The sequence below is a fragment of the Populus nigra genome, chromosome 17 (assembly GCF_951802175.1).
Source record: "Populus nigra chromosome 17, ddPopNigr1.1, whole genome shotgun sequence".
Taxonomy (NCBI): domain Eukaryota; kingdom Viridiplantae; phylum Streptophyta; class Magnoliopsida; order Malpighiales; family Salicaceae; genus Populus; species Populus nigra.
Genome location: NC_084868.1, coordinates 13,384,928 through 13,410,497, shown reverse-complemented (window position 1 = coordinate 13,410,497; position 25,570 = coordinate 13,384,928). Strand labels below are relative to the sequence as shown.

General features: G+C 32.5%; 7 protein-coding genes across 7 annotated transcripts; 3 read left to right on the top strand and 4 right to left on the bottom strand.

Annotated features, from left to right (window-relative positions):
• Positions 1-1,466: 1,466 nt before the first annotated feature.
• LOC133676514 (acyl-CoA--sterol O-acyltransferase 1-like) lies at positions 1,467-3,107 on the top strand. The gene has a single exon (XM_062098194.1). It carries the CDS (start codon positions 1,909-1,911, stop codon positions 3,037-3,039), a length of 1,131 nt encoding a protein of 376 aa, XP_061954178.1. The 5' UTR covers positions 1,467-1,908; the 3' UTR covers positions 3,040-3,107.
• Positions 3,108-5,187: 2,080 nt separating this feature from the next.
• Positions 5,188-6,813, top strand: LOC133676543 (acyl-CoA--sterol O-acyltransferase 1-like). The gene has a single exon (XM_062098224.1). The coding sequence runs from the start codon at positions 5,561-5,563 to the stop codon at positions 6,716-6,718; it is 1,158 nt and encodes a 385-aa protein (XP_061954208.1). The 5' UTR covers positions 5,188-5,560; the 3' UTR covers positions 6,719-6,813.
• A 2,720-nt stretch (positions 6,814-9,533) lies between these two features.
• LOC133677000 (mannan endo-1,4-beta-mannosidase 6-like) lies at positions 9,534-9,959 on the bottom strand. The gene has a single exon (XM_062098822.1). It carries the CDS (start codon positions 9,957-9,959, stop codon positions 9,534-9,536), a length of 426 nt encoding a protein of 141 aa, XP_061954806.1.
• Positions 9,960-10,589: 630 nt separating this feature from the next.
• LOC133676467 (mannan endo-1,4-beta-mannosidase 6-like) lies at positions 10,590-12,182 on the bottom strand. Its single transcript, XM_062098131.1, is given in 5 exon segments — positions 10,590-11,053; positions 11,345-11,467; positions 11,668-11,684; positions 11,687-11,864; positions 12,066-12,182. Coding segments are annotated over 5 exon segments (588 nt in total). The 5' UTR covers positions 12,165-12,182; the 3' UTR covers positions 10,590-10,882.
• Positions 12,183-13,885: 1,703 nt separating this feature from the next.
• On the bottom strand, positions 13,886-14,893 carry LOC133677057 (BAG family molecular chaperone regulator 5, mitochondrial). The gene has a single exon (XM_062098898.1). The coding sequence runs from the start codon at positions 14,711-14,713 to the stop codon at positions 14,078-14,080; it is 636 nt and encodes a 211-aa protein (XP_061954882.1). The 5' UTR covers positions 14,714-14,893; the 3' UTR covers positions 13,886-14,077.
• A 2,707-nt stretch (positions 14,894-17,600) lies between these two features.
• On the top strand, positions 17,601-21,824 carry LOC133677589 (transcription initiation factor IIF subunit alpha-like). Its single transcript, XM_062099671.1, has 9 exons — positions 17,601-17,936; positions 18,077-18,235; positions 18,332-18,477; positions 18,601-18,974; positions 19,304-19,419; positions 19,776-19,907; positions 20,200-20,415; positions 20,517-20,729; positions 21,384-21,824. The coding sequence occupies exons 1-9, from the start codon at positions 17,766-17,768 to the stop codon at positions 21,471-21,473; spliced, it is 1,617 nt and encodes a 538-aa protein (XP_061955655.1). The 5' UTR covers positions 17,601-17,765; the 3' UTR covers positions 21,474-21,824.
• Positions 21,825-22,777: 953 nt separating this feature from the next.
• On the bottom strand, positions 22,778-24,132 carry LOC133676843 (umecyanin-like). Its single transcript, XM_062098618.1, has 2 exons — positions 23,647-24,132; positions 22,778-23,311 (listed from the first exon to the last, which is right to left on the bottom strand). The coding sequence occupies exons 1-2, from the start codon at positions 23,816-23,818 to the stop codon at positions 22,950-22,952; spliced, it is 534 nt and encodes a 177-aa protein (XP_061954602.1). The 5' UTR covers positions 23,819-24,132; the 3' UTR covers positions 22,778-22,949.
• Between the last annotated feature and the right edge of the window lie 1,438 nt (positions 24,133-25,570).

Below are 25,570 nucleotides of genomic sequence, written 5' to 3'. Positions count from 1 at the left end.
GATAAAAAAACTATCTAATTTAAACTTATCTCATCACATGAAAATTTTTGTTTGATACAAAATATCGTTTTGGTAGGCAAAGTTGTCATTTACAGCAACAGCCTAGAAAAGGATTCACGATTGGGCCTAAACAGCCCATTACCACTGGCTAAATTCAGTTTGTATGAATTTTACAGTGGCAGTGATCAATCTGGTATCTGTGTCATGAATTTCGGGCTGTGGTTATTTGTGTTCTATTCTTAAGGTGAAAAAACGAGTTGACGTTTTGTCTTTCTTCTTTTTACCATGAGATGGCAAAGGTACTGTGGATGGAAAATATTGTTTTTCATTATTTTCACAAATTAATAATAATAGGGAGGATAGATTGTTTGGTAGTATGGTAATGATTGTTTTTTAAATAATTTTTTATATTAAAATATATGTTAATAATATTTTTTTATTTTTAAAAAATTATTTTTAATATCAATACATTAAAATAATTTAAAATATATAAATTATATTAAATTTTAATAAAAAAAATAATTTAAATTTTTTAAAAACACTCACACCGCATTTCTAAACATTTTCTATATAAAATGTTGATGGCAACGAGAAAGTGATAAATAGGTGGTGCCAGCTGTAAAAGCAGCAGTGGCATATGATGGCAGTGGCATTAAAAAAAATTAATTTTTTATATGTTAATATAAAAAAAAAATTATGGCAAAAAAAATTTAAAAAAACCAAATTGAAAATTCTAAAAAAAAATCAATAAAACAAAAAAACTCTTTTAATTTTTATTGTTATAATAATTCTGAAATAAGTTATTGTAAGTGTTCAATTATAACCGATAATAACTTAGATAGGAGGGAGTATAAAAATACTAAAAAAAAACTAACAAATAAAAAGGAAAATAAAGTTTAGTATTAAAATTAATTTTTTAAAAAAATTAAAAAAACTAATTATATTATAGTTAAAATAGATAATGAACTTATTAAACCAATCTCAAAATTGTGCCACCTATGTTTTGTATATATATTTTAGTTTTTTTATCTTCCAACTCAATTTTCTCTCTAAAAAAATAATTAAATACTAATTTAGGTTTAAAAAAACTTAATTATAAAAAAAAAAGTTAAGAGAACTAAATTGAAGATTCTAAAAAAAAATCACGAAACACCTCTTCTAGTTTTTACTGGAATAATAATATTTAATTAACTAATAATTCTTAATTAATTTATCTTTCAACTCGATTCTCTCTCTAAGGAAAATAATTGGATACTAATTTAGGTTTAAAAAAACTTAATTATAAAATGAAAAAAAAGTTCAAAGAACCAAATTGAAGATTCTAGAAAACAAAATCACAGTGAAACGAAATACCTCTTCTAGTTTTTACTGGAATAATAATTCTTAATTAATTATGAAAAAGACTATTGTCGGGGCACAATCATGGCCATTAATGACTTAGATAGGAGAGTATAAAAATGCTAATTTGTGATCTTTGTCGCACATAGACAATCTCCACTCTGCACATGAATCGTCGTGTCCGTCTCTTCTTTTCACCTTAAAAGACTGCTTTCCTTTTTTTCCTTTTCAAAATTGAGTGGAGCACCGTATCTGGCATCCAGCAGTTGGTTTTCAAGCAAAGAAACCGAGAAGAAAACAGCGTGCCTCCCAAAAACTAGTGGAAACCACCATATTCTTTCTTCCAAGAGTCGCCTTTTTCATGTAAATGTAAACGCTTCCCTGTAGACAAACGTGGATCAACCGTTTTACACCCTTTTGCCTTCCACGTTTTGTGTACTCAGTTGATATTTATTCATCTAAAGGGTCGATCCAAAAAGGTTTGGCCTCTCCTTCTCTCCTGGCCTCTCCTTCTCTTCTTGTACATAGTGCAAGAGTGCAAAAATCGAAGGGAAGGAAAGAAACAAAGAAATGGAAGATGGGGAGATGGACAACATGATGAAGGTATGGCTCTCAATCTTTGCATCTCTAACTTACTGCTATATCATAGGAAAGATGATCCCAAAAGGTGTTACAAGACTTCTCTGTGTGCTACCAATTGTTTGTCTATTTCTTGTTCTTCCTCTAGAACTCACCTCTATTCATTTTGGAGGCATGACAGCTTTCTTCGTTGCTTGGCTTGCAAATTTCAAGCTCTTGCTTTTTGCATTTGGCAAAGGCCCTTTGTGTTTAGACCCAGAAATCTCTTTTGGTCGTTTTGTTTCTGTTGCTTGTTTTCCCATCAAAATCCTACAAATCCCACCTCAAAAACCGAATCTAAATGGCCATAGCCATGAAAACCAAGCTCAAAAATCACATCTAAATGGCCAAGATAGGCAAAAATTAATCTCTAGAAAGGGCCCTCATAAATCATTCCTAAATTATGCAACCAAAGGTCTTCTTTTGGCAATGTTGGTGGCTACATATGACTATAGTGATTATATCCATCCAAAAATCATGTGGCTCTTGTATTGTCTCCACATATATTTTTTTCTTGAAATATTCCTAGCCATGTTTGCATCGGTGGTTCGAACCCTTTCAGGGCTTGAGCTAGAGCCACAATTCAATGACCCTTATCTCTCGACTTCACTTCAAGACTTTTGGGGGAGAAGATGGAACCTCATGGTAACAAGCATCCTACGCCCGATTGCGTACGATCCCATCCTCTACACGTGTAAGAACTTCATTGGTCGCAGGTTGGCCCAGGGCATAGCAATTTTGGGTACCTTTCTAGTGTCTGCGCTCATGCATGAGCTCATTTTCTACTACCTAGGACGCGTGAAGCCCACGTGGGAGATCACTTGGTTCTTTTTGCTACATGGAGTGTGTTTACCGGTCGAGATTGCTTTGAAAAGGGCTGTTAACGGCAGGTGGCAGTTTCCCAGGCCAATGCAAACTATATTGACCGTTGGATTTGTGATAGCTACCGGCTTTTGGCTGTTTTTTCCACCATTTCTTGCGTGTAAAGCAGGTGTTAGGGCAATTGAGGAGTACGCGGCTGTACGCGAGTATTTGAAGGAAGCTGGCCATGCATATTTTCCTTGGATTTTTCAACAAATCTAACGGCTTGTAAATATCCAAGATTTGAGCAGCTTATTTTGATTGAATGAACGGTTCTGATTTGATGTAAATCTATGAAATTACAAACATAAGCATGGTGGTTGTAGTTATGATTTATGTACTCACTTGATTTTTTTCCGGTAGTGTCTGGCAGGTCAATTTTTCAAAACATAAAATAAAAAAGATCTAAACAGATATTTAGATGAAGAAAACTTCAATGAATATTTTAATTAACCTGTAACACGGGATAAATTTAGAAAAAAAAAAAACTCGACTCCAATTGGGTTTACTTTATTGATTAGAATAAGAAAATAATTAAAAAAAAACATTGATATAAAAAAAAATCAAAGTTAAATGAATAAAAAAATATTGATAAACAATTGGGTTGCCCTGAATTATTTTGAAAAGCATAAAAAATAAAAAAATCCCAAGACCTATTAAAAAATAAAATTAAAAGAAATAATAAATTTAAAGTAATTTGGGTTAATTTAATTAACCTGTGATTACGAATAACTACTTAAAAAAAATAAAAAATTTAAGACCCAATAATTTAATGTAAAAAAATAAAATCTTAATTATAAAACCAACATGACCCTGCATAAAGAAAACAAATATTAAAAAAAAAAAATTGAACAACCCTGATTTTTGATTAACTTAGCGTGAATTTCAAGGAGAATTGAGAGAAAATAGAGGGAGGAGAAAAAACTCATCGACCACCGATTCGTCATGATTTGAGCAACATGCGCCACCCCAGTAGCTTCGCCTTCACTGGATATTTTAGACGACATGACAATTGAGAAATTCTGGTCGATGTACAATGCCAGGAATGGCAGGGGTGACATACACTCGATGACACATGCACTTTTTTTTTAATTATTATTTATTTATGAAAATACTAATTTTTTCCTAGTCCAAATAAAGCATGACGATAAAAAAAAATACTAAAATATCTCTCTTGGCCTTTCATTTTTTTTAATTACTTTTAAGGATATTTATGTAATTTAATTATAAACTACTAAATTATTTTCAATCAATTTGAAAATGACTTTTGAACTCCTGAAAAAATATCATTTTACCTTCGGTAGCAAGGCAAAAACTTGGTGCAGAGAATAGCAAAGTAATAATTACATTGTGTACGTCCACAATAAATTACCTCATAAAACACTGATCTTTTTAGAGTTTTTTATAATTTGAGCAAATAGGAAACACATCATTAAAAAGATAAGAGGATAGAATTAAAAAAAAAAAAGCATAGGGTGAATTCGTGAAAAAAATTCTATGATATATTATGAGGTAATAAAAATTCATTTTTTTTTTTAATTCGAACTCGAGTAATAAAAATTCATGAAAAAAGCATAGGGTGAATAACATACTTTATGATCACGTCTATTCTCACTCTATAGTATAAAAATTTAGTAATTATTTAGTAGGAATTGAGTAATAAAAATTTGATACTAAAAAGTTTGTTGTACCTGTAATCTTAGGTTCGAGTCATGTGATTCCCAATATAATAACTATTGAAAATTTATATGATTGTTAACTTCAGAATTCGTGGGATTAGTCGAGGTATGTATAAGATAGCTCGAACATCTATGTTAATAAGAAAAAAATTAATCTAATAAATTAATTTTATCAAAAAAATTTCTTGATATTTATTCATCATCCTGAGTATTGTTATCGATAACATTTGTCATGGTAAATAATATACTTCTACTTGACTAATAATACTTCTATAAGAGATCTAAAATAACACACCCCACTGGCCTTCGTATTTTGTCCTCTTTTTTTTTTTCTCGAAGGAAGAAACTCGAATCCAAAATTACTAGATTAAATATGTTTAATAATACAGTATAAAGTGTTTTTTTAAAATGTTTTTTAATTAAAAATATATTAAAATAATTTTTTTAATTTTTAATATTAACATATTAAAATCATAAAAAATACGTAATAATATTAATTTAATATATTTTTAAATAAAAAAACAAAATTTAAAAAATTTAAAAAATAAATTAAACTCCATTATCAAACACAACACTCCTTATCACGGGTTGGGCTTGGAGCTCAGTGGCCTTTCACATGGTTTGTTTGATCACTTACATTAGCAGCAGCGTGTATGTTTGTGCCTCGCTTTCATCAAGCTATTCCCGGCTGGCTTGCCTGTCGTATAAGCTGATCTGTTGTCTCATTCAACCATAACTCAGGTGACCAGACCAATTAGTACTCCACCTATATTCCTAGCTACAATAATATCCATCATGGGAACAGCAGCAGCCAAGTGAAGCAGGGAACTGACGGCTAATGAAAGTGGTTCAAAATATCGCTAGATATGGTAGAGGCAGGAACACCACTGATAGTCAAGAATTTAGGAAGAGACTGGGAGTGGTTGCTGGTGTTTAATGCGAGAGTCTAAATCACCGGTTCAAGTGAAAATGAGAGGTGAGTTGAGCCACTTCCTTTAACATTGGCAACTTCACAAATATAGAATGCAAGAGTCTCCTTCAACAATCACATCTTGATAGTGAAAATGGGAGGTGAATTGGGCAACTTTCTCTTGGTATGGGTATCAGCTGTGGCATTGCTTTGCTACTGTCACAAGATAGGTCAGTTAACCCACAAAGGCACAACCAGGCTTCTTGCAATCTTGCCAGTCGTATGCATCTTTCTTGTCATGCCTCTCAGCATCCTTAGTCTGAGTCTTAGAGCTATTACTTCTTTCTTCCTTTGTTGGCTTGCCAACTTCAAGCTCGTTCTCTTTGTCTTCGATCAAGGCCCTCTGTCATCCAACCCGCCCCTCTCCTTGCCACATTTCGTTGCCTTCGCTTGCTTTCCTATCAAGATTCAACAAGACCCTACACCAACAGTATCACCTCATGATCAAGAGCTTGTAAATGTTGATGATAATCAAGATCTTGAGAAGCTCGTGAGTGTTGAAAACAAAGACACCCCATCTCAAAAAATCGCCCCAAAAGGCCTTAAATCTCATCTAAACTACGCCTTGAAGTTTTTCCTACTAGTCATATTTGGTTACATCTATACCAAGGAAGACTATTTCCATCCAAAATTTATATTGTTCCTCTATGTTATCCACATTTATATTGCTCTAGAATTAATCTTGGCCATGTTTGGAGCCCTAGCTCGAACCTGTCTCGGTGTAGAACTCGAGCCACAATTTGATGAGCCATACCTCGCCAGCTCTTTGCAAGACTTCTGGGGTAGGAGATGGAACCTAATGGTCACTAGCATCCTGCATCCAACTGTATACAGTCCAATCCGGTCAACTTTTAGCCGTTGGATTGCAAGAAAGTGGGCTTCATTACCAGCTATGATTGGTACATTTTTGGTCTCTGGTCTCATGCACGAGCTGATTTTCTACCACATTGGACGCCAAAAGCCGAAGTGGGAGGTCACATGCTTCTTTCTCTTGCATGGTTTTTGCTTGGCTATTGAAATAGGCATCAAGAGAGAAATAAAGGGTGCATGGGGGTTGCCTAGAGTGGTGGCAGCGCCGCTTGTGGTGGGGTTTGTGGTGGTTACTGCCATGTGGTTGTTCATGCCCACCGTGGTTCGTTGCAAGATTGATGCCGAGGCACGGATGGAGACTATTGCTTTCATTAATTTTGTGGAAGGTGTTTATATCTACTTGAAAGATGTTTTCATAGATCATAATGATCATAAATTTTAGACTAGTACGTAATTTTGTTGCAATAATTATAAGTTGTTGAAGCCAGGAACTTGTATCGGCAAGCACATTTATAAACTTCATTTGTTAAAATCTTAGACTGGTACGAATTTTTGTTTAATAATTGCTACGATAGTTTAATGCAATATACCAGCTGTTTGATAAAAACCATGAACAAAATATTTATTCGATATGCCCAGTACTTTACTGCAATATACCCTAGGATATAAGTAGCATAAAAAAATAACATTTGGTTTCTATCTTCTGTATAACAAAAATGAATATTGAATTGATAAAAATATGGTTAGTTAAAAAAATTAAAAATATAAATATAAAAATATAAAATAAAATAATGAATTAGTAGAGACAAGAGATAAAGTGAGATAAATAACTAATTAAAATCAAAAGTTTAAATTATTAGGTGGGGTTTAAAGATATGATTTATATTAATCTTTAACATATTATTCAAGTGAAAGTTTTTTAAACTTGAAACTGTACATATCTATATTATTTTATGCTTGGTTTTTATTAAATAAATAGAGATGATGAGATTCAAATTCGTGGTTACTTGGTTATCAAGACTTTGATACCATGTCAAAGAATCAATTCAACCCAAAAAATTAAACTGTTAGATAAAATCTCGAGATATGATTTATATTAATCTCTAACATAAATAAACATAAAATAAATATCCATCTAAGATAACTTGTAGGAAACACATCCTTTTTATCTTATTTTTTTTTTTCAAGGCTGTAATCAAATAATTTCTAAAAAGCTTTCAACAATTTTTGTTTTTAAATGAAAGACACCATGTTCTTTTATATTGAATTAAAAACAAAACATAATAAGAGTAGAATTAATTAAGAATATAGGATTTTAAAAAATAATTCATTTGAGATTTTTAAACCCATACCAAATACTCAACGAGTAAAAAGCTATATGAAATAGGTCATTTGAAAAGGAATCCAAAGGATATTCTTCTCGGTCTGCAAGGAGGTAAAGTGTGAACGGAGGGGATTAAAAAAAGAAGACTTTGTCTTCAACCTCCGGTAGGTCTGCAATATTCCCTGCAAGGTCAACCACCAGAATTCCTCGCAAGAGCAACACCAGATGGATCCTCTCAAGGTCAGGATATGAAGCTGCAGAAAAATGGAGTTGTCTCGTCCATTCTTTCCCATCTCAGAGCAATCTGAAAATATTATGTTTCCATTCATATTGATCATAGATTCCATATAAATTTTACTCTTTTATTTTCTTAAGATTAATGAATTATAAGAGAAGAACACAATTGAGAAATCCAAGTTATTTGAGAATAATATTGATATAATAATTATTCAAGGGTGAAATTGATACTATCCTAGTAATAAGATTTTCTAGAGCTAGTTTTTGCTCACTAAAATTAATTTCTTCACAATTTGGGTTTTTAGTAGACTTTTCTCATTAAAAAAAACAATTATGTACCCAAACCATTATATTTAGTTATTTACAATTTTTTTTCTTTTACAACCTTTCTTAAAATTCAAATGCTAAATAATAATGTAGTCAGCAAGACATGATTCTGTTTGTTTTTGTATATTAAAAATGTTTTAAAAAAATTAAAATTTTTTATTTTTTTATTTTAAATTAATATTTTTTGATGTTTTCAGATCATTTTGATGTATTAATATCAAAAATAATTTTTAAAAAATAAAAAAAAATTATTTAATATATTTTCAAACAAAAAATACTTAAAAAAACAACAAATATTACACTTTTAATTTTTTAATCGGCTTTATAATACAAAACATGATTTAATTTATTATCAAATACTTTATTCTGTTGGTTTTATAACAAACATAAAAGTTAGTGAAAAACAAATAAAAGTGAGTAAAAAACAAATACAACTTAACGTCAACTTGGGTGTAATAAATGAAAAGCTAAAAATATAAAAATATTATTTTATTTTTTTCATACTTGTTTTACTTGGTTTAAAAAGAGTGCTAAATAAAATATTAAAATATATTTTTTAAAAAATATTATTTTTATATGTTTTTTTAAGAAAAAATCAAAACCAATAAAATAAAATCAATAAAAAAAATAAATCAATTAAATTAAATCATGTTATTAAACTTATTGAAAAAAATTATTTCTTTCATTTTAATAAATTAACTTTTTAAATAATTTTTTTAAAAAAAATATATATAACAATAAAAACAATTGTATTTATACTATTTGAAATATTATTTTATTAATTTAGTTTTTAAAATAACATTTTCTCTTCTAATTACTTTAAAATCATGCTTGAAAACGTGATGTAAAGTGTATTTTTTTTTATAATATTAAAAGTAATTTTATAAAAATAAAAAAATTTATTTTAATATATTTTTAAATAAAAAATATTTTAAATTTTACGTGTACACAAAGTCAAATAATAAGTTACTTGCAATTATTATGACTAGCTGTAGGGGGCGGTGCTGCTATGTACTATAAAGATAATTGATGGAGCAGACAGCCATAGTACCAAGGCGTGGCAGAAATTCAATGACTTACTGAGAAGTGAGACCACAGTTCCACAACCCAGATAACGATGTGTTTGGGTGCGCGTGGTTAAGTCGTTTTTCTATTTTCTTTTATTTAAAATTCAATGACTCGCTAGTCATTTACAACTGATCGAAGCAAGGATCATTCTGTTGAGGCTTTCTTTGTCTTTTACTTTTTGCAGAAATACTTCGCAGCCTGCATTACAGTTGCTGTGTTTCATTACAGTATAAAACCTCGTCTTCAAGTCCGAAAACTTCTTCCCACCTCAAACATTACAGTTGCTGTGTTTGATTTCCTCTCATTTACAACTGATCGAAGCAAGGATCATTCTGTTGAGGCTTTCTTTGTCTTTTGCAGAAATACTTTGCAGCCTACATGATTGTTGTTTTATCAGTTTATAGGTGGAAGGATAATCTTGGGGCACGAAAGAAAAATCATCACTGTATCCATCCACGCCTTCAACTAGTAACTGCCAGATAAAGGCACCAGCACCAGCACCAGCCCGCCTCTTCTTTGCGGATTCATAAATTTTATCATACACTGTTTTCAACAAAACATCTCTGTCAAACACTCCATTCTCATCCACGTGCCGACTTGAGCCGACTTCTGTGAAAAGAACTGGTTTCCTCAGCGCAATGTCTCCGTCACTTATATGAGAATCCACCCAATGAGAAAGATAACTCGTTTTCGCTTCCGAATCAGCATGTGGGATCCTACAATGCATGGTATGAAGAGAAACAAGAGTATATCTATCAGGAATTTATAAATATAAATACTTAACTCATTTGTTTACTCTGGCCTTCAATCAACTGCGTTACCAATCAATTGAACTGCACTATATAAATGTAACTTCTAGGTTGCCATAGTTAGCAACATTTAGACATCAAGTATGTTTGGTACCGTAGTAGTGTTGTGTTTGTGATTTGAAAAAAAATATTTTATAAAAAATATTTTTAATTGAGATTGGTTTGAAAAAATAGATATTTTATTAAAATTATGGTTAAAATTAAAGTCGAAGAAAAGGTAGATTAATGTGTTTGATTAAGAATGTTTTTGAAATTGAGGTTATAAAATAATTTTAAAAAATATATATTAATATTAATGGTTTTTAATTTAAATATTGTAGATTTAACTATTATTATTATATCATGAAATAAATAATATTTTATATAAAATATTTTTTATTGTTCCATAAATTTTTTTTAAGAGCGCAACAACATATGTAAAATATAATCAGGAATAAAATTGGGACTGCGATCAAATTTTATAAATATTACGTCATCAAGCGATCTCCGTCTAATTTATGTAGTGTCATTGAATAATGTTTAACACTAGTTTTTCAAATAAAACACAATTAAAAATAAAAAATATATTTTTTATTTTGTTAGAACAGATCTGATTCAATGTATTTTTAACGTTGAACCGGATCGGTCCAGTCAAAACAATAGAGCATGCTTCACAATTTAAGGAAGAAAACCCATGAACAGTGCTCCACTGTTCATGAGTTTTCCAGCTGAAGAAGCAGTAAATTGTCGCTTCTTGCAAATTTGTAGCCACGCCATAATTAATAGCAGGTCCTATTAATACCAAATGATTGAGTTGCTCTGGTTGCTTCAAATATAGAAGTACCTACGCAACCTAACATCACTATATTGCTGAGTTTGGTATGAAGTCTGATCCAAGTGAAGCTGCCCAAATCCCAGGATTCACTTCTGACTTGTTTGTTGTATTCAGGCCATAAAACCCTTCAAGTCCAACAGTCACCAGATGTCTTTTATCCAAGCTCTTGATATATGCAGCCATCTCAGCAATCCATGCCTTAAGCCAAAGGAAAAGCACTACAATGATCTCAATCACATTTGATTCAAAAGTAAACAAGAAAATTTGCTTAAACAACAACAGCGCATATCCTTTTGGTATTGTTAATAACAGATATGAACAAACCACCCCCGCAATCATAGAGAACTAGAGAAAATGATACTCTTCGGCTCAGAATGCTTCCATCAAACAGCACCATCACCCTTCTCTCCAGATTCCAGCCAAATCCTTTAGTTTATTTTTGAAATTCTATGCCAACATATAAAGAAGAATGAAAATTCAATGGTTCACCTGAAGTGCAGGAGCAGAAGAACTTGATGAACACCGAGGCTCATTCATGAGCTCCCAGGCGAAAATTGCCGGTTCTTCAGAGTACCTAACTCCACTTAATGAATTCTTTCTCTTCACAACTGCCTGGAAAATGCATAGCAGAAATTTGCAGTCAAGAGATTATCATAATGCAGCAAGAGAAGCATAGAGCTGTCACAAAACTCACTCATATTCAATGCTCATTTTACAATCAAATAATGCCTGTTAAGTCAAAAAAAATAATTCCATGCAATTGATTAAAATCCAATGACTTAGCCTTGGAGGTGTGAAACATAGCATCTCACCTTAATATAAGCCTTGAATAATCTTTAATGACTGGGTTCGAAAAGACTGAGTCATCTGATGAAGAGACATTAACTCCAGCTTCCTTTGCCCACTTCACATACTGAGTTTTTCCACCAAATGCAACCAGGTTATTCACCAGACTGAGAATTAACCTTATACGATTCCTTCTTGCTTCAACTATCACATAGTCCAATCCCTGCAGACAAATACCTTCATTAAACACAAATAGTTCCCAAAACTGCTTCAAGATTGTTCCTTTATATGTCATTGAAAAGCCCATAAGCCTTTAACCACATAATGGAGCCCATTCATTAAACTTAACCTCCCCTCCAAGATCTGACAGCCAATTGAAAGCAAAAATCTTAATTTTTACAACCTTGAGAAGTTTATAACTTACTTTGAAGACCCTTTCGTGGAAGACACCAGGAGAGACCTGCAAAGCACCAGGCCCCTGGCCATCACTGAAAGCCCAAGTCCTGCAAACAGTCAATTCCATTTGACATTTTTGTTTCTGGTTTGAAAAGTGTGGTTATAGTTATTTTTTAAATAATTTTTTATGTTGAAATATATATCAATAATATATTTTTATTTTTTAAAAATTATTTTTAACATCAACCCATCAAAACAATCTAAAAAATACAAAATATATTAAATTTTAATAAAAAAAATTTAAATTTTTTTAAAATACTAGCGTGTAGATCTTAATGAACTCCTCACACTCTCCATCATCAACCAATATGAATTCCACCCATTAACATAAAATGCTGATTCCCCATAATCATCACCATCATTGATGATGATGAATTGAGTGGAGTCGGTTGAGACAAATCCCATCTTGGGTTGCCATAAAAAGACGGGAAAACTGAGGCTGCCGTTACTGTTGTTGAAGTTAAGGTAAAGAAGAGAAAGTAGCATGAGTATTCCTAGGAATGGATAGAGTCTTTTGCCTCTCCAATGGGAGTCCATTTCCTGTTTTCTGAGCAGTCACTGAAATATGTTTTTTTATTCTGTGTTCACGGTAATTAAGGATACAAACAAAAGCCACTGAGATAGCGTCGCTGAAAACGTGAAATCTTTTGCGGTCGTAATTTAGGCGATGACTGGGTTTGGGGGAGTCTGGTCACTGTACTCTTACTTTTAAAATTATTTTTTGGAATTGTATTAAATTAATATTTTTTTATATTTTTAAAATTATTTTTCACATTAATATATTAAAATAATTTAAAAATAAAAAATATTAATTTAAATGAAAAAAATAAAATTTATAATTTTTTTAAAAATATATTTTAAAAAATAAATATGATTGAATGCAGCAACCTGTCATGTTAGCTTTTGAAGTAATTAAAAATATTTTAAAAAAACTTAAAAATTTTTTATTTTAAGTCATTATTTTTTTGATATTTTTAAATTATTTTAATATATTAATATAAAAAATAATTTTATTGTAATATATTTTTAAATAAAATAAATATAGATAACAAAACCAACCAAAAAAATCACATGTTTTTTGTCGGTGGCTCTATTAAGCTTTTGGCAACGGAGTCCCTTTGTTGCTGTAAATATGAGGAACCGGGAAATTACAACAGGCTTTATACTTGTTGCCATGACAATTTGTGTTGATTGTTGTTATTTCTCCGGCGGAAGCAGAGCTATTCTCCGGTCAGCTCTCTTGCATTTCTGGTTCTAAAAATTGATTATACTTGTTACAAATGTATTATTCATTTTGTATTTAAGATTAAAAAAAATATCTTTAAAGAAATTTAGTCTTAAAATTGAATAATAGAGTAAAATTAACATATTTTATTGATTATAGATCAATCCATTCATCCACTCAAATTAAAAATTATATGTTAATTTTATTTATTAACCATTTATTATTTCAAGTTCAAATCAAATAAAAAGCGGGTAGAAATCTTTTCTGAATTCAATTGTTCGGACGTAAATAAACTATTTAGAATTCAAAGAAATAATTAGTTTTCACAGGGAAATATCAAAATACACTAAACATTTCATACAAGTTTTTCATTTTGAGAAAAAAAAAAGTGTTTTAAAGTAGTCAATCAATTGTTATCTCAATAACTAATTACAAAATTTGGAGTAATTGTTCAACATGTTTTGAGTCATATTTTCATAAAATTAGGATCAATAAATTATCTTTCTAGTGGAATCATTCATTGTTCTTGAGATGTGAGGAGGAGGAATACAAGTTTCTGGTAATTAACAAAGCAAACTTTTGTTTATGATACAAGTTCAGTAATTAACTTTTGTTTCTATACACAGAGACAGCAAAATAAAATTCAAAAAGTTTCAATCAACGAAGAAACAAAATAATTTATGATCATCACTCACTTGTACAACTAAAAGTTTTGATCTTTAGGCACAAAAAGATCAAAAGTTCCAATCTTTCTTTCATGGTTCTTTCAAAAACCTCTGCAAGCATCTAAACCCAAGATATTGAGCACAAAACTTCTCCATTTCTTCACCACCTCTCTCCATACAAATCTCCTCCTCCATCTCCTCCAACACCATATCCCAACCACCATAAGGGTCCCACTGCCACCCACAATAGTCACCACCATCAGCACCAACTTTTGCTTCACATATTGAGTCCAATATTTCCTGCAACCCCACAATCCTACGGCTGACTTTCCTTCTTGCTTCTCTCACCGTTGGATCAACCCCAGGTACTGAATCGAGCCTCAGAAGCAAGCCCATCAAGGCCTCATTCATCCCCAGCTTTTCTTTCTCGCTACTTCTTATTGCATCCACTGTTTCCTGCCGTTGGATTTGGTTTTGTAACTGATCAGCTTCAGAACTAACAGCTGAGATTTTCTTGTAAAGGGTTCGGATCATATGTGTCCTGTAGCAAGATTGGATCTTGGTGGCAGCAGAAGTGGCAGTGCTTGATTGGGTGGTGGATTTGGGGGAGAGGGGCTTGATGGGGATTTCGATGGTTTGTGTAGGGGTAGTATGGTCATTATGGAAAGAGTAAGTGACTGTTGTGGTGGAGGAAGAGAAGTAGCCGAAATTGCTAGATGGGTTCATTTCCTCAACCTTGAAAGAAAGAAAGAAGGAAGGAAGGAAGAAAAGACGGTCAGGGAATGTGAGATGAGAGTGAGATTTTATACAGAAGGTTTTGGAAAATTTTGCAATAATGTCAAGGATTGTTTGTGGGCTAACGTTTTGATTCTTTTTTCTTGAATGATCTTGCCGTTTCGTAGGGGACCCATGATTTGCTTTTCACAAACGGACATGCTTTTTGGGCAAATGCAAGTGCTTTTGATTCTGTGGTTGATCTCTATAACGTCTGTGATGAAATAGTAAAAACTTTATATTGAATTTGAGATGTACACGACTGAAGTTTTTGGGTTAGTTGTTTCACACGTTCCCTTGCAAAAAGTAAGAGCTTTATATAAGAAATAGTGATGATATGTTTTATATGGAATTTTGTTTCGTGTGTTAGGGTAATCTAATATATTTATATATTTTAATCACATTAAATTTTTTTATATAGCATGGAGTAATCATTGAGGATAGTTATATTTTATTTAAAATTATTTTTTCACGTGATATCAAAATTTTGATGATCAAATGATTACGAGTTCGAATCTCATCACACTCGTTCTAATTAATAAAATTAAACATAAGTTAATGTGAATCTATACAAGTTTCAAGCTCAAATAATTTTTACTTGAAGGAGTGTGTTAAAAAATAATATAAATTATACATTGAAACCTCACTTAACAGCTTAAACTATTTGGTTGAGATTATTATTTGTCATGCTAAAGAACAATTTAAATTATATCTTGAGATCTCACATAATAGTTTAAGCAATAGTTTAAGTTTTGGGGTTGAGATGGTTCTTTGACATGGTATTAGAGTCTTGATAACCAAATGATCATGAGTTCAAATTTCATCACTCTCATTTTAATTAATAAAAATTAAGCATAAGGTAATGTGAATATGTTCAAGTTTTAAGCCTATAAAAGCTTTTCACTTAAAGAGATGTGTTAGATAACAATATAAATTATATTTTGAAACTTCACCTAACAACTTAGGTTTTTAAATTTAGATAGTTTTTTAATAGTTAATCTATAAAATGAGTTTGTTGATTGTTGTACTTCATTGTCCCATTGGTGAAAAATGTTGATAGTCGCAGTTATTTGACGAGAAAGGTTAGCGTCATATTAACAAGGCATACATCATATTTACTGTTGGTGATGGTTACTGGAGAGAAAGCTAAACACTGCGTTCCCAAAAATTTAATTTTATTTTGTTAAAATTTAATATGGTTTGTATGTTTTGGATTGTTTTGATGTGCTGATGTCAAAAATAATTTTTTAAAAATAAAAAAAACATTATTAACATGCATTTCAACACAAAAAATTATCTGAAAAGTAACTACTACCCACACTGCCTAAATGTCGCACTGACCTCCAGGAGATCATAATAATGCATTGTGGTGTGTGTCAATACTAAACATCCTGAGATTGCACGAGATCATGATTCAATCCCAGGAGTTGGATCGAGGTCCAAATATAGTATGTTATTGAGGGTTTAAAGGTGATGTAGGCTCAGAGCGCAATCCAACATTAAGGTGACGGGAGGATTCTTCCGGCCGGCGAGAGCAAGTGCCAAACCCAACACTGTAACCATCTCCCTGCAACGGATTGAATTTCAAGTAGTGTTTTGCATTTCACGGGAGACAGAGGAAGGAAATGCACGAGGAAAGAACCTTGGATCATCCCCATTTAGTGACAGTGGCTTTTGCCCATTCCATGTTAGCTCTAACAAGCATAGCTCCTGCTTGACAATACAAGGGGCTGCTGTTGTTCAGTAGAAGATGATGGAAGGAAAGACAAACTGGAATTCCAGGCATAGATCTGACCGAAGCCTCACAGGTGCGCTGATTGTTCCAGATCCAAGTAGATCAGATGGTGTGGAGTCACTGGTCCAATATCTGTCAAGCAAATAAGAATTCTGAGAATATGGTTGCTTAAATAATATGATTTCTTACGTGGATGGAAAAATCTATATAATAATCCGTAACTTTACCTCTTTGGGCACAGCTCAGCCTGCTTGGTTTGGTTAATGTCTTAAAATAAAAAAGAAATTAATATAAAAAAACATAAGAAAATTATTTGGTTATAAAGATGGGATAGAGATTAAAAAACAAAAACAAAGAAAAAACATTGATATATATATATATTAATATTTTTAAATTAAATTTATGTTATTTCAAAACAAAAAATATATAATGATATATCTTTTTATTTCAACTAGTTAATTTATTAATTAATGAGAAAGATATTTGTCTTACAATGAAAAAACAAATACAAAAAATCTAAACACAAATTGAGCGGGAATAGAGAGAAATTATATATAACAATTTTGAAATAAATTTTTGTTTTTTTAAAAAACAAAAAATAATATATATTTTTTCCAATTGTCTTTATCTATTCTATTATGATATAGTACTCAAACTTCTGAATATTTAATATTGAGTTATATGATATTTTTTTAAAATATTTTTTATTTTGAAATATATTAAAATATTTTTTTGATATTTTTAATACTTACATAATAAAATAATAATTCTTTACTTTTTTAAACTAAATATATTTTTAAAATACAGTTTCAAAATATGAAAGTGATGATATAAAAATGTATTTAAAATTATTGTACATTTTTCTTTTCACAGTACTATCTATTTAAAAATAAATTAAAATATATTTTTTTAATTTTTTTCGTATCCAAATATTAAAATAATCTAAATACATAAAACAAATAATTTAAAAAATAGCTGAATAAAAAAAACAATTATCCCCACGTTAAGAAAGTGCTGCACGGTAAAAGTTGGTACGGCGGATAAAAAACAAGCGACGCCGTTTCTGATTCCTCTCTCTATAAATAAACCTTCTGTTTGACCTCATTCATTCTCTCTTTGAAGTGCAAAATCACAAAATCCTAAAATCCAAAAGCAAAAATAAAATAAAATCAACGGATTAATAATTAATTAATTCAATATTTTCAAAAAAATAAATAAATTGAAAAGCTTGTATAAATCCTAATCTTTCTCGAAGGATTAGTCTGCGAAATGTCGTTCGATCTTCTGTTAAAGCCGTCGTGTAGCGGCTGCGGCAGCACCACAGATTTGTACGGAAGCAATTGTAAGCACATGACGCTTTGCTTGAATTGCGGAAAAACAATGGCGGAGAATCGCGGCAAATGCTTCGATTGTGGCACTACTGTCACTCGCTTGATTCGAGTACAGTATCTCTCTCTGTTTGATTTTGTTTATTTTTCGGATTATTTTTTTATCATTTTTTCGAATATTTTTTGGTGATTTTTAGAAGTGAAATATGAATTTTTTTCCCCATTTTTTATGATTTCTCGGGTGATTATTAGGAGTATAATGTTAGGGCGAGTACGAGTAGCGACAAGAATTATTTTATAGGAAGATTCGTGACAGGATTGCCAGGTTTTTCCAAGAAAAAAAATGCGGAAAATAAATGGTCTTTGCACAAAGAAGGAATCCTTGGTCGTCAGATTACTGATGCTTTGAGGGTAATAATAATTTTTTTATACATAATTTTAGTGTGTTTTTTTTTTTTTCAAGTATAGAGTATTTAGGTTTGTAATTGAGGATTTTGGATTGTGTAGGAGAAGTTTAAGAATAAGCCTTGGCAATTGGAGGATGAGACTGGGCAGTCTCAGTATCAGGGTCATCTTGAAGGGTCGCAATCGGCGACTTATTATCTGTTGATGATGACTGGGAAAGAGTTTGTTGCTATTCCTGCTGGTTCATGGTATTTGTGATTGTTATTTTTAATGACTTTGGTGTTTGTGGTTCCTTACTTGAGGTAGGGTGGTTGTAAAATGTATGAATTTGGTGCTTGTGATTGATGTGGTAATGATGATATGTGGAATAGGTACAACTTTAACAAGGTAGCGCATTATAAGCAACTTACGTTGGAGGAAGCAGAGGAGAAGATGAAGAATAGGAGGAAGACTGCGGATGGGTATGAAAGGTGGATGATGAAAGCTGCAAATAATGGAGCTGCTGCATTTGGTGAGGTGGAGAAGGTAGATGATAAGGAGGGTGTTTCAGCTGGCGGGAGAGGTGGGCGTCGGAAAGCAAGTGGTGATGATGATGAGGGAAATGTGTCTGACAGGGGTGAGGAAGATGAGGAGGAGGAGGCAGGAAGGAAGAGTAGACTCGGACTCAATAAACAGGGTGGTGATGATGATGAAGAAGGTCCAAGAGGAGGTGATCTTGATATGGATGATGATGATATTGAGAAGGGTGAGTGTTTTTCCTCAAACGCCATGTGGGTGCCAATTTCTTGTATAAATGCTTAAATGATTTCCTTATGTTCTTTTAATTGCTGGTTTTTTTTTAAAAAATGTCTGCTAGTCTTTTTTTCTGCCTTCTTGAAATCAATAATATCTTCTTTCTGATGCACATTAAACATGATACATTGCTTTTTTGTTCTTTTTTCATGGGCGTGCTATGAGCTTCAACTGTGTTGAATTTTACACTGAATTTTTTTTTTTTTTTGTGTGTAAACCATACATGGCAATTTAGGTTTTCTAGTAATTCCTACCTCAGGCACATGTATTTTATGGTCTTAGGTGATGATTGGGAGCATGAAGAAATTTTCACCGATGATGATGAAGCTGTTGCCATTGATCCTGAGGAACGGGAGGATTTGGCCCCAGAAGTTCCTGCTCCTCCTGAAATCAAGCAGGTCTGTATTAGCAAACTATCTTGGTGCTAATCCAAACTACTTGCTTTTGTGCCTCAACTTATATATGTTCTTTGGGCATGTTGGCATATTGCTATTTGCTTGGTGTGTTATATATGCTCTATTATATTCATGTAATGCTGGTTAGGCTAGTTTGGTTCTTCTGAGAGTAGTTTGAAAATGTGGAGATTTTAGTCAGAACTTTTTGTATGTTGACTGATATATGAAATGGAATTTTAATTTTGGAGCACATTTTTTGAATTGATAAAGGGGGACATTATTATTGAGAAGCACACTGGGTTTTATTTTTATTTTTGTAATGCTGATAATAACAGTAAGGTATTTGCATGTTCTTGCAGGATGAAGATGATGAGGATGAGGAGAATGAGGAGGGAGGACTGAGTAAATCTGGGAAAGAGTTGAAGAAGCTACTAGGGAAAGCAAATGGTCTAAACGAGTCAGATGTAGAAGATGACGACGACGACGAGGATGTGAGTTTTTGTGATGGCTGATTGTATGCATGTTTAATTGGCAACCTAAGAGCATTTTCAACATTGCTTTGCTGTGCTTGTTTTCTATTTGCTTTTATTTTTTGCTTCTATTTTCCTGGTCCGATATGAAAGTGCATTGAGCGATCAGGGGTGGAAATTAATTTTTTTTAATTCTGAGATGTCAATCAACTTATATGATGCCTGATTTGACATACTAGTTTGTAAAGCTTTCTTTGTCTTGTTAATTTTTGTATCTTCTCTCACTTACAGTGCTCTTGTTTGGTCTTATCAGATGGATGATGATATTTCTCCTGTACTGGCTCCAAAGCAGAAGGATGTTGTGCCGAAGGAGGAAGCTGCTGACAATAGTCCTGCAAAACCAACACCTTCAGGTTCTGCTAAGGGAACCCCTTCTACCTCCAAGTCTGCCAAGGGGAAAAGAAAATTGAATGGTGAAGATGCAAAATCTTCTAATGGTGCACCTGTGAAGAAGGTGAAGACAGAAAATGTAAGATGTTTTTTCAAATATACATCTAAAACAGTGCGCTATGCTATTGAATGTCTGCAATAACCAATCTTCCTATCAACTTTAATGTTCTCTTAAAGCAGGAAGTAAAACCTGCCGTGAAAGAAGAAAGCTCGCCTGCTACTAAAGGTACTGCAACTCCTAAAGTAACACCGCCATCATCAAAAACGGGGTCAACATCAGGTTCTACTGGTCCTGTCACTGAAGAAGAGATCAGGGCTGTTCTGTTGCAAAATGGGCCTGTTACCACACAGGATCTGGTTGCTAGGTTTAAATCACGACTAAGGACTCCTGAGGTATATGCTCTTCTTTAGCATTGTGCAAGCTTGCTTCATATTGCCTGCCACTCAAAACTGACCTGTTTGTTGTGCTGTTGCAAGATTTTCTATGGAAGCTATGTTTTCAGCTAGTACCATGCATTTTTATTTACTTATTTTTTCTAAAACCGGTTTAACTTTAGATCAAATTACAATCACCCTTAGTTTTCATGCTTATGATTTGGTAATTATGCTATCCAGTGCTTCACTGCTGATTACTCTTTAGGATTATCAGTCAGGTTATGCATGCTCTTAAGAATTTGTGTTGTTCATGATGGGATAAACACAATTTAAGGTTGAAAAACACGTGCTTAGAAAACTGTTCTAGAGTGTCTGAATCTCATGCCAGGGGATTTTTCTTATCATTAAGGGGTGTGGGTGGCTAAGTTTTTGCATAGAACATGGGGCTTCTACCAGTCCAACCAAGGTTGGGTTGGTGGCACAGGATAATAATATAGATAGGATGGACTGAAGATGTATCTCCTTGTTGCTTACTATATTCATTCTACTGAACGAGAATTTCTGCTTCCTCCTTTGGAAGAACAATAAAGTAGCATCACCTGAAAAGTTTTGGATGCTTTCGGTTCCCTCTCTCCTCTCTGTTTTCTGACTGGTGGAAGTTCATTGGTGCAGGACAAGAAAGCTTTTGCAGATATTCTGAGGAGAATTTCTAAGATTCAAAAGACCAGTGGATCTAACTATGTTGTGCTGAGGGACAAATGATAGCTTTCTCTGTGTTCCCAGAATTTCACTTGCTCAGATTAGCCCATGAAACCGCTAACTATCCTGTAAGTCTATAACTGTGCTTGCTAAAAAAGAAAATAAAAGAAGGAAAAGAATCCCTTTAGCCTTCTGTAACTAATATCCTTGTAACTTTGCTGCAGAAAATCTAATGATGAAATTGTAAAATGTTTACTGTAGTAAAATGTACTTGTGAAATGTAGTGTACACTGACTGTGTATTTTGTTTGGAGGCTGCTAGATGTATTCATTAACTCAAACAATATGCTAGAAACTGATGCATCCTGGTCTCAATTGATGTGTTCCTAATTTCAAGCAAATGATTTTCCTTCGACTTGAATGGTAGCAATCTTGCATGGTGTGTCCAAACCCTACATCTGCTATGGCTTGTTTCCAAACCATGCCTTGATTTGATATTTTTGAGTTGATGCTTGATACTGATGGATGGTAGTTAAGAGCTTGGAGCACTGGTTCTGTTTGTGTACATATGAGCAAAGCACCCTTCAGGCCTTTCAAGGCAACCCCAGACTAAAACCTACACTAGGAACTATAAAAATGGCTGCTCTAGTATAATCTAGCAGTGCTAATTAAACATTATTCGTCCAATAAGTTTCTGAGAAATTTCATCCGTTGAAATGACAGGCTTTTATTGGTGGGTGTTACAAGTCAAATGATAGAAATTCTGGTAACATTAGCATCATTCTAATTTGCTAATATTTTTAGATAATAGTTGTTAGACTCCACTACCTAAGGCCCGAATCATTAATTTGCTAGTTTGTGGGTTAAATCCGATGATGTTTTGAGTTTTTTTTTTAATGATAATATTTTTTGGAAAAAATTGATTTGATTTTTTAATTAATGAAATGATACTGTTCGAACAAAAGAGTTTTAAAACGACTTCATTTTAGACAAATTTAAAAATCCTTTGAGTCGATCTAGTTACTGGTTGACATATCAAGTCATTCGAAAACAAACTCGATTTGAGCTAGGTTAGTCATTGAGTTGACTTGTTATGCATTCTGGTAATTTAATCAGGTTAATTTATAACTTTGTTCGAAAGGAAACTCAATTCAAGCTAGGCTTAGAGTTATCGAGTTGATAATCGGATCGTGTTTAATGCCCCTTTTCAAGGTGTATCTAAATTAAAATTTTAATATTTTTCAATCTAAATACATTATTTTTAAAGCACTTTCATCCTCTCATGTGTATGAAGGTTGGTGAAGGATTAATGGAAGAAGAAGAAGGGTGCTTTCATTAGTATAGAACATTTAATCAAACGACCAGGAATAATAATAATAATCATAATAATAAACTTTATGGGCATATTCCTTGCAAAAACCAAAGAATACATAGGTCCAAATTAACATAATTTTGCAAGTTTTCCAAGTTTTTGCTGCCATAAAAATCACTACTATAAAATCCAAAAACAAGAAGCATACAAGAGCTAGGAAAATCCAATCTAAATGCCCATATAGGACAACCAAAATCCAGCCATCAATAAAGCAAAGCTTGCACCGAAATGGGATGGAGCTGAACTTTCTGGTGGGGCAGCAATAGCCTTATCAGAGCCTTCTGATGCGACTTGTGCGGTGGTGGTATCAGTTCCGGCTTCAGGAACCACCACCTCCACATGTAATTTCAGGCCATTCTTGCACTTGTCAGAACTGCTGCTTGTGAAGTAACGGACCCCTTCTCCATCAAGAGTGATGCCATCACTGTCATCAGTGTACATTCTGATTGGATTGCTCACATCACACGTTAGGTATTCTTCCTTTGTCTCAACCTCAGCTATGCTACCCTGTGCTGCAGAGTGGGTGAACCCTGATCTCCCCACAGGTCAAATATAATTATTACTAGCTCATCTCACTTGTCCTAATACATTCCCAAAATCACTCTACCGACTAAAAATTAAAAGCTGAATTACTTGTATTGATAAGCTTCAAGTCCTGGATTTATAGCCCTTTAAATCCAAATACTCTAAAAACTAAATTTCAATTACACGAAACCACTCTCAAACATACCCTTGTTAATAAATATTAAGACATTTGGGAATTCCAATATTGAAAAGAAAAGGAAAAAACTAAATGGAGGAATAATCAATAATTCAACTCTGAAAAATATTGACAGAGAGAGAGAGAGAGAGAGAGAGGGCTTACAAATTTTATCTCCAACTCTGAAAGTTCTAGCAGAGGACCAAGAACCAATATCAGAATAAGGGTGCCATCCACGATCCCCTCCAACTACATGGTGCACCTGGGCTCCATCATTAAGGCTCACTAAGACTAGAACCAGAACCAGAACCATCAATATCTTCTTGGTCATTGCCATTTTCACAGCACAACAAACTTTCTTCTCCTAGAAGGAAAGGGGAAAAAAAGGAGAGAGTCAGAAGACTGGTTGCTCAGAGTGAAAGAGAGCGTGTCTTTTCAATGATATTACGCTAAAGAATAGGGTAGACCCCACTTTTATTAAACTAGCCCGGCTCATGAGTTGGCATGAGTCACGGTTACCACCAGAACTAGCCAGGACCTGGTTTAAATCCGGTCATTAATCTGTGACTTGATCGAGTGCTCGTCAGAACTCATTGATTTTTTGCAAGAAAAATGAATAACAACATTGTCTTTATGGATAAACCAACCCGTGACTGCTGAGTCTGGGTCAGGTTTATAGATATGGTGGAGCCTAGAGGGTTTGGTTTCCTTTCCTTAGCAGCTTCCTTTCAAAAGGTTACATAAGAGCAAAGAATCGTAGGTGGCTTGGCTCTAGTTTGCTAGAGCCTGTGAATGTGTGCCCTCAGAGATAGAGTACTCCTTTGTTTCCATACTTTTTTTAATTTTTTTTGGTAATTGTGAATGGTTCGGACCAATTTATATACATATAGATTAATTAATTCTTGAATGGTTTAAAATTAATAATTATATAAGTTTTAGTGATTATGTGATTTGTGGAAGATCATATTATCAAAACAATTTAAAATACATAAAAAAAAATTAATTTTTAATAAAAAAATAAATTTGTATATATACTGGAAAAAAGAGAGAGGAGGGAATTAATTGCGAAGTCATGTAAATGGTACTGGTGTAATGGAAATTGTAATTGCTTTTCACTGAAGCAATACCAGACGAAATGTGGAAGAAATTTATGATGATAACGACAAGAACTCTCTTATAACATGAAAATGATATGATATGATTTATGACGCATTTTATACATAATTATCACATTTTTTTAATGAAAAGAGAAATATCAAACTAATACTAGAAAATAAAATACCATACAACATGAATTCCAAGAATATAATTCAACATGATATTATAGCTGTTGAAATTTTTATTTAAAACAAGGTTAATAAATATATTTAATATTAAATTAAAAATGAGGTTAATTTATTTTTTTTGATTAAAACTTTGTTAAAATTTAATTTTTAAATTATAAATGAATAAAAAATTAATTTCAAATAACTTTTAGTTAATATATTTTGAAAAAACTCGTAACCTTTTAAAAGCTCCATCCCACAAAAAAATAAAATTTCCAGTGATTTATATACACTAAGAATATAAAAAGTTTAAATTGGATCCAAAATACACCCTAGTTTTTAGAGAAAAGAGAATTTAACAAAATAAATTTTAGATTTAAACTCACATGCTTGCAACACTGCTCGGACATGAATTTAGGTTTTATTTTATAATATTGGTTTGATATTTTTATTTTTGTTAAAAATATGTGATAATTAATGATTAAATTTTGTTAGCCTAACTCACAAACATCTAATTTAAAATCAAAATGTTCAGGTTTGATTTTAATTTTATGTGGGTAATCAAAATTGATAATAAAAATAATCTATTCCGTAAATCACCATAATCTGCGCAAATTATGCAGAATTTTTGGCACTTTTCTTCATCTAAATTTAAGCATGACCGGCAGGCAAGCCAATCCTATGGAGGATATTTACTTGTTGTAATCTGGGATGCAAGCAATAGTGTAAATTCTCTGTGAATCTTTTCCAAGAGCTCCTCCAAAGTCCCAATCTTGTTTCCATGCAAGGAGGTTTCCAAGAAACATGTTTTTGTTGGTTTTCTG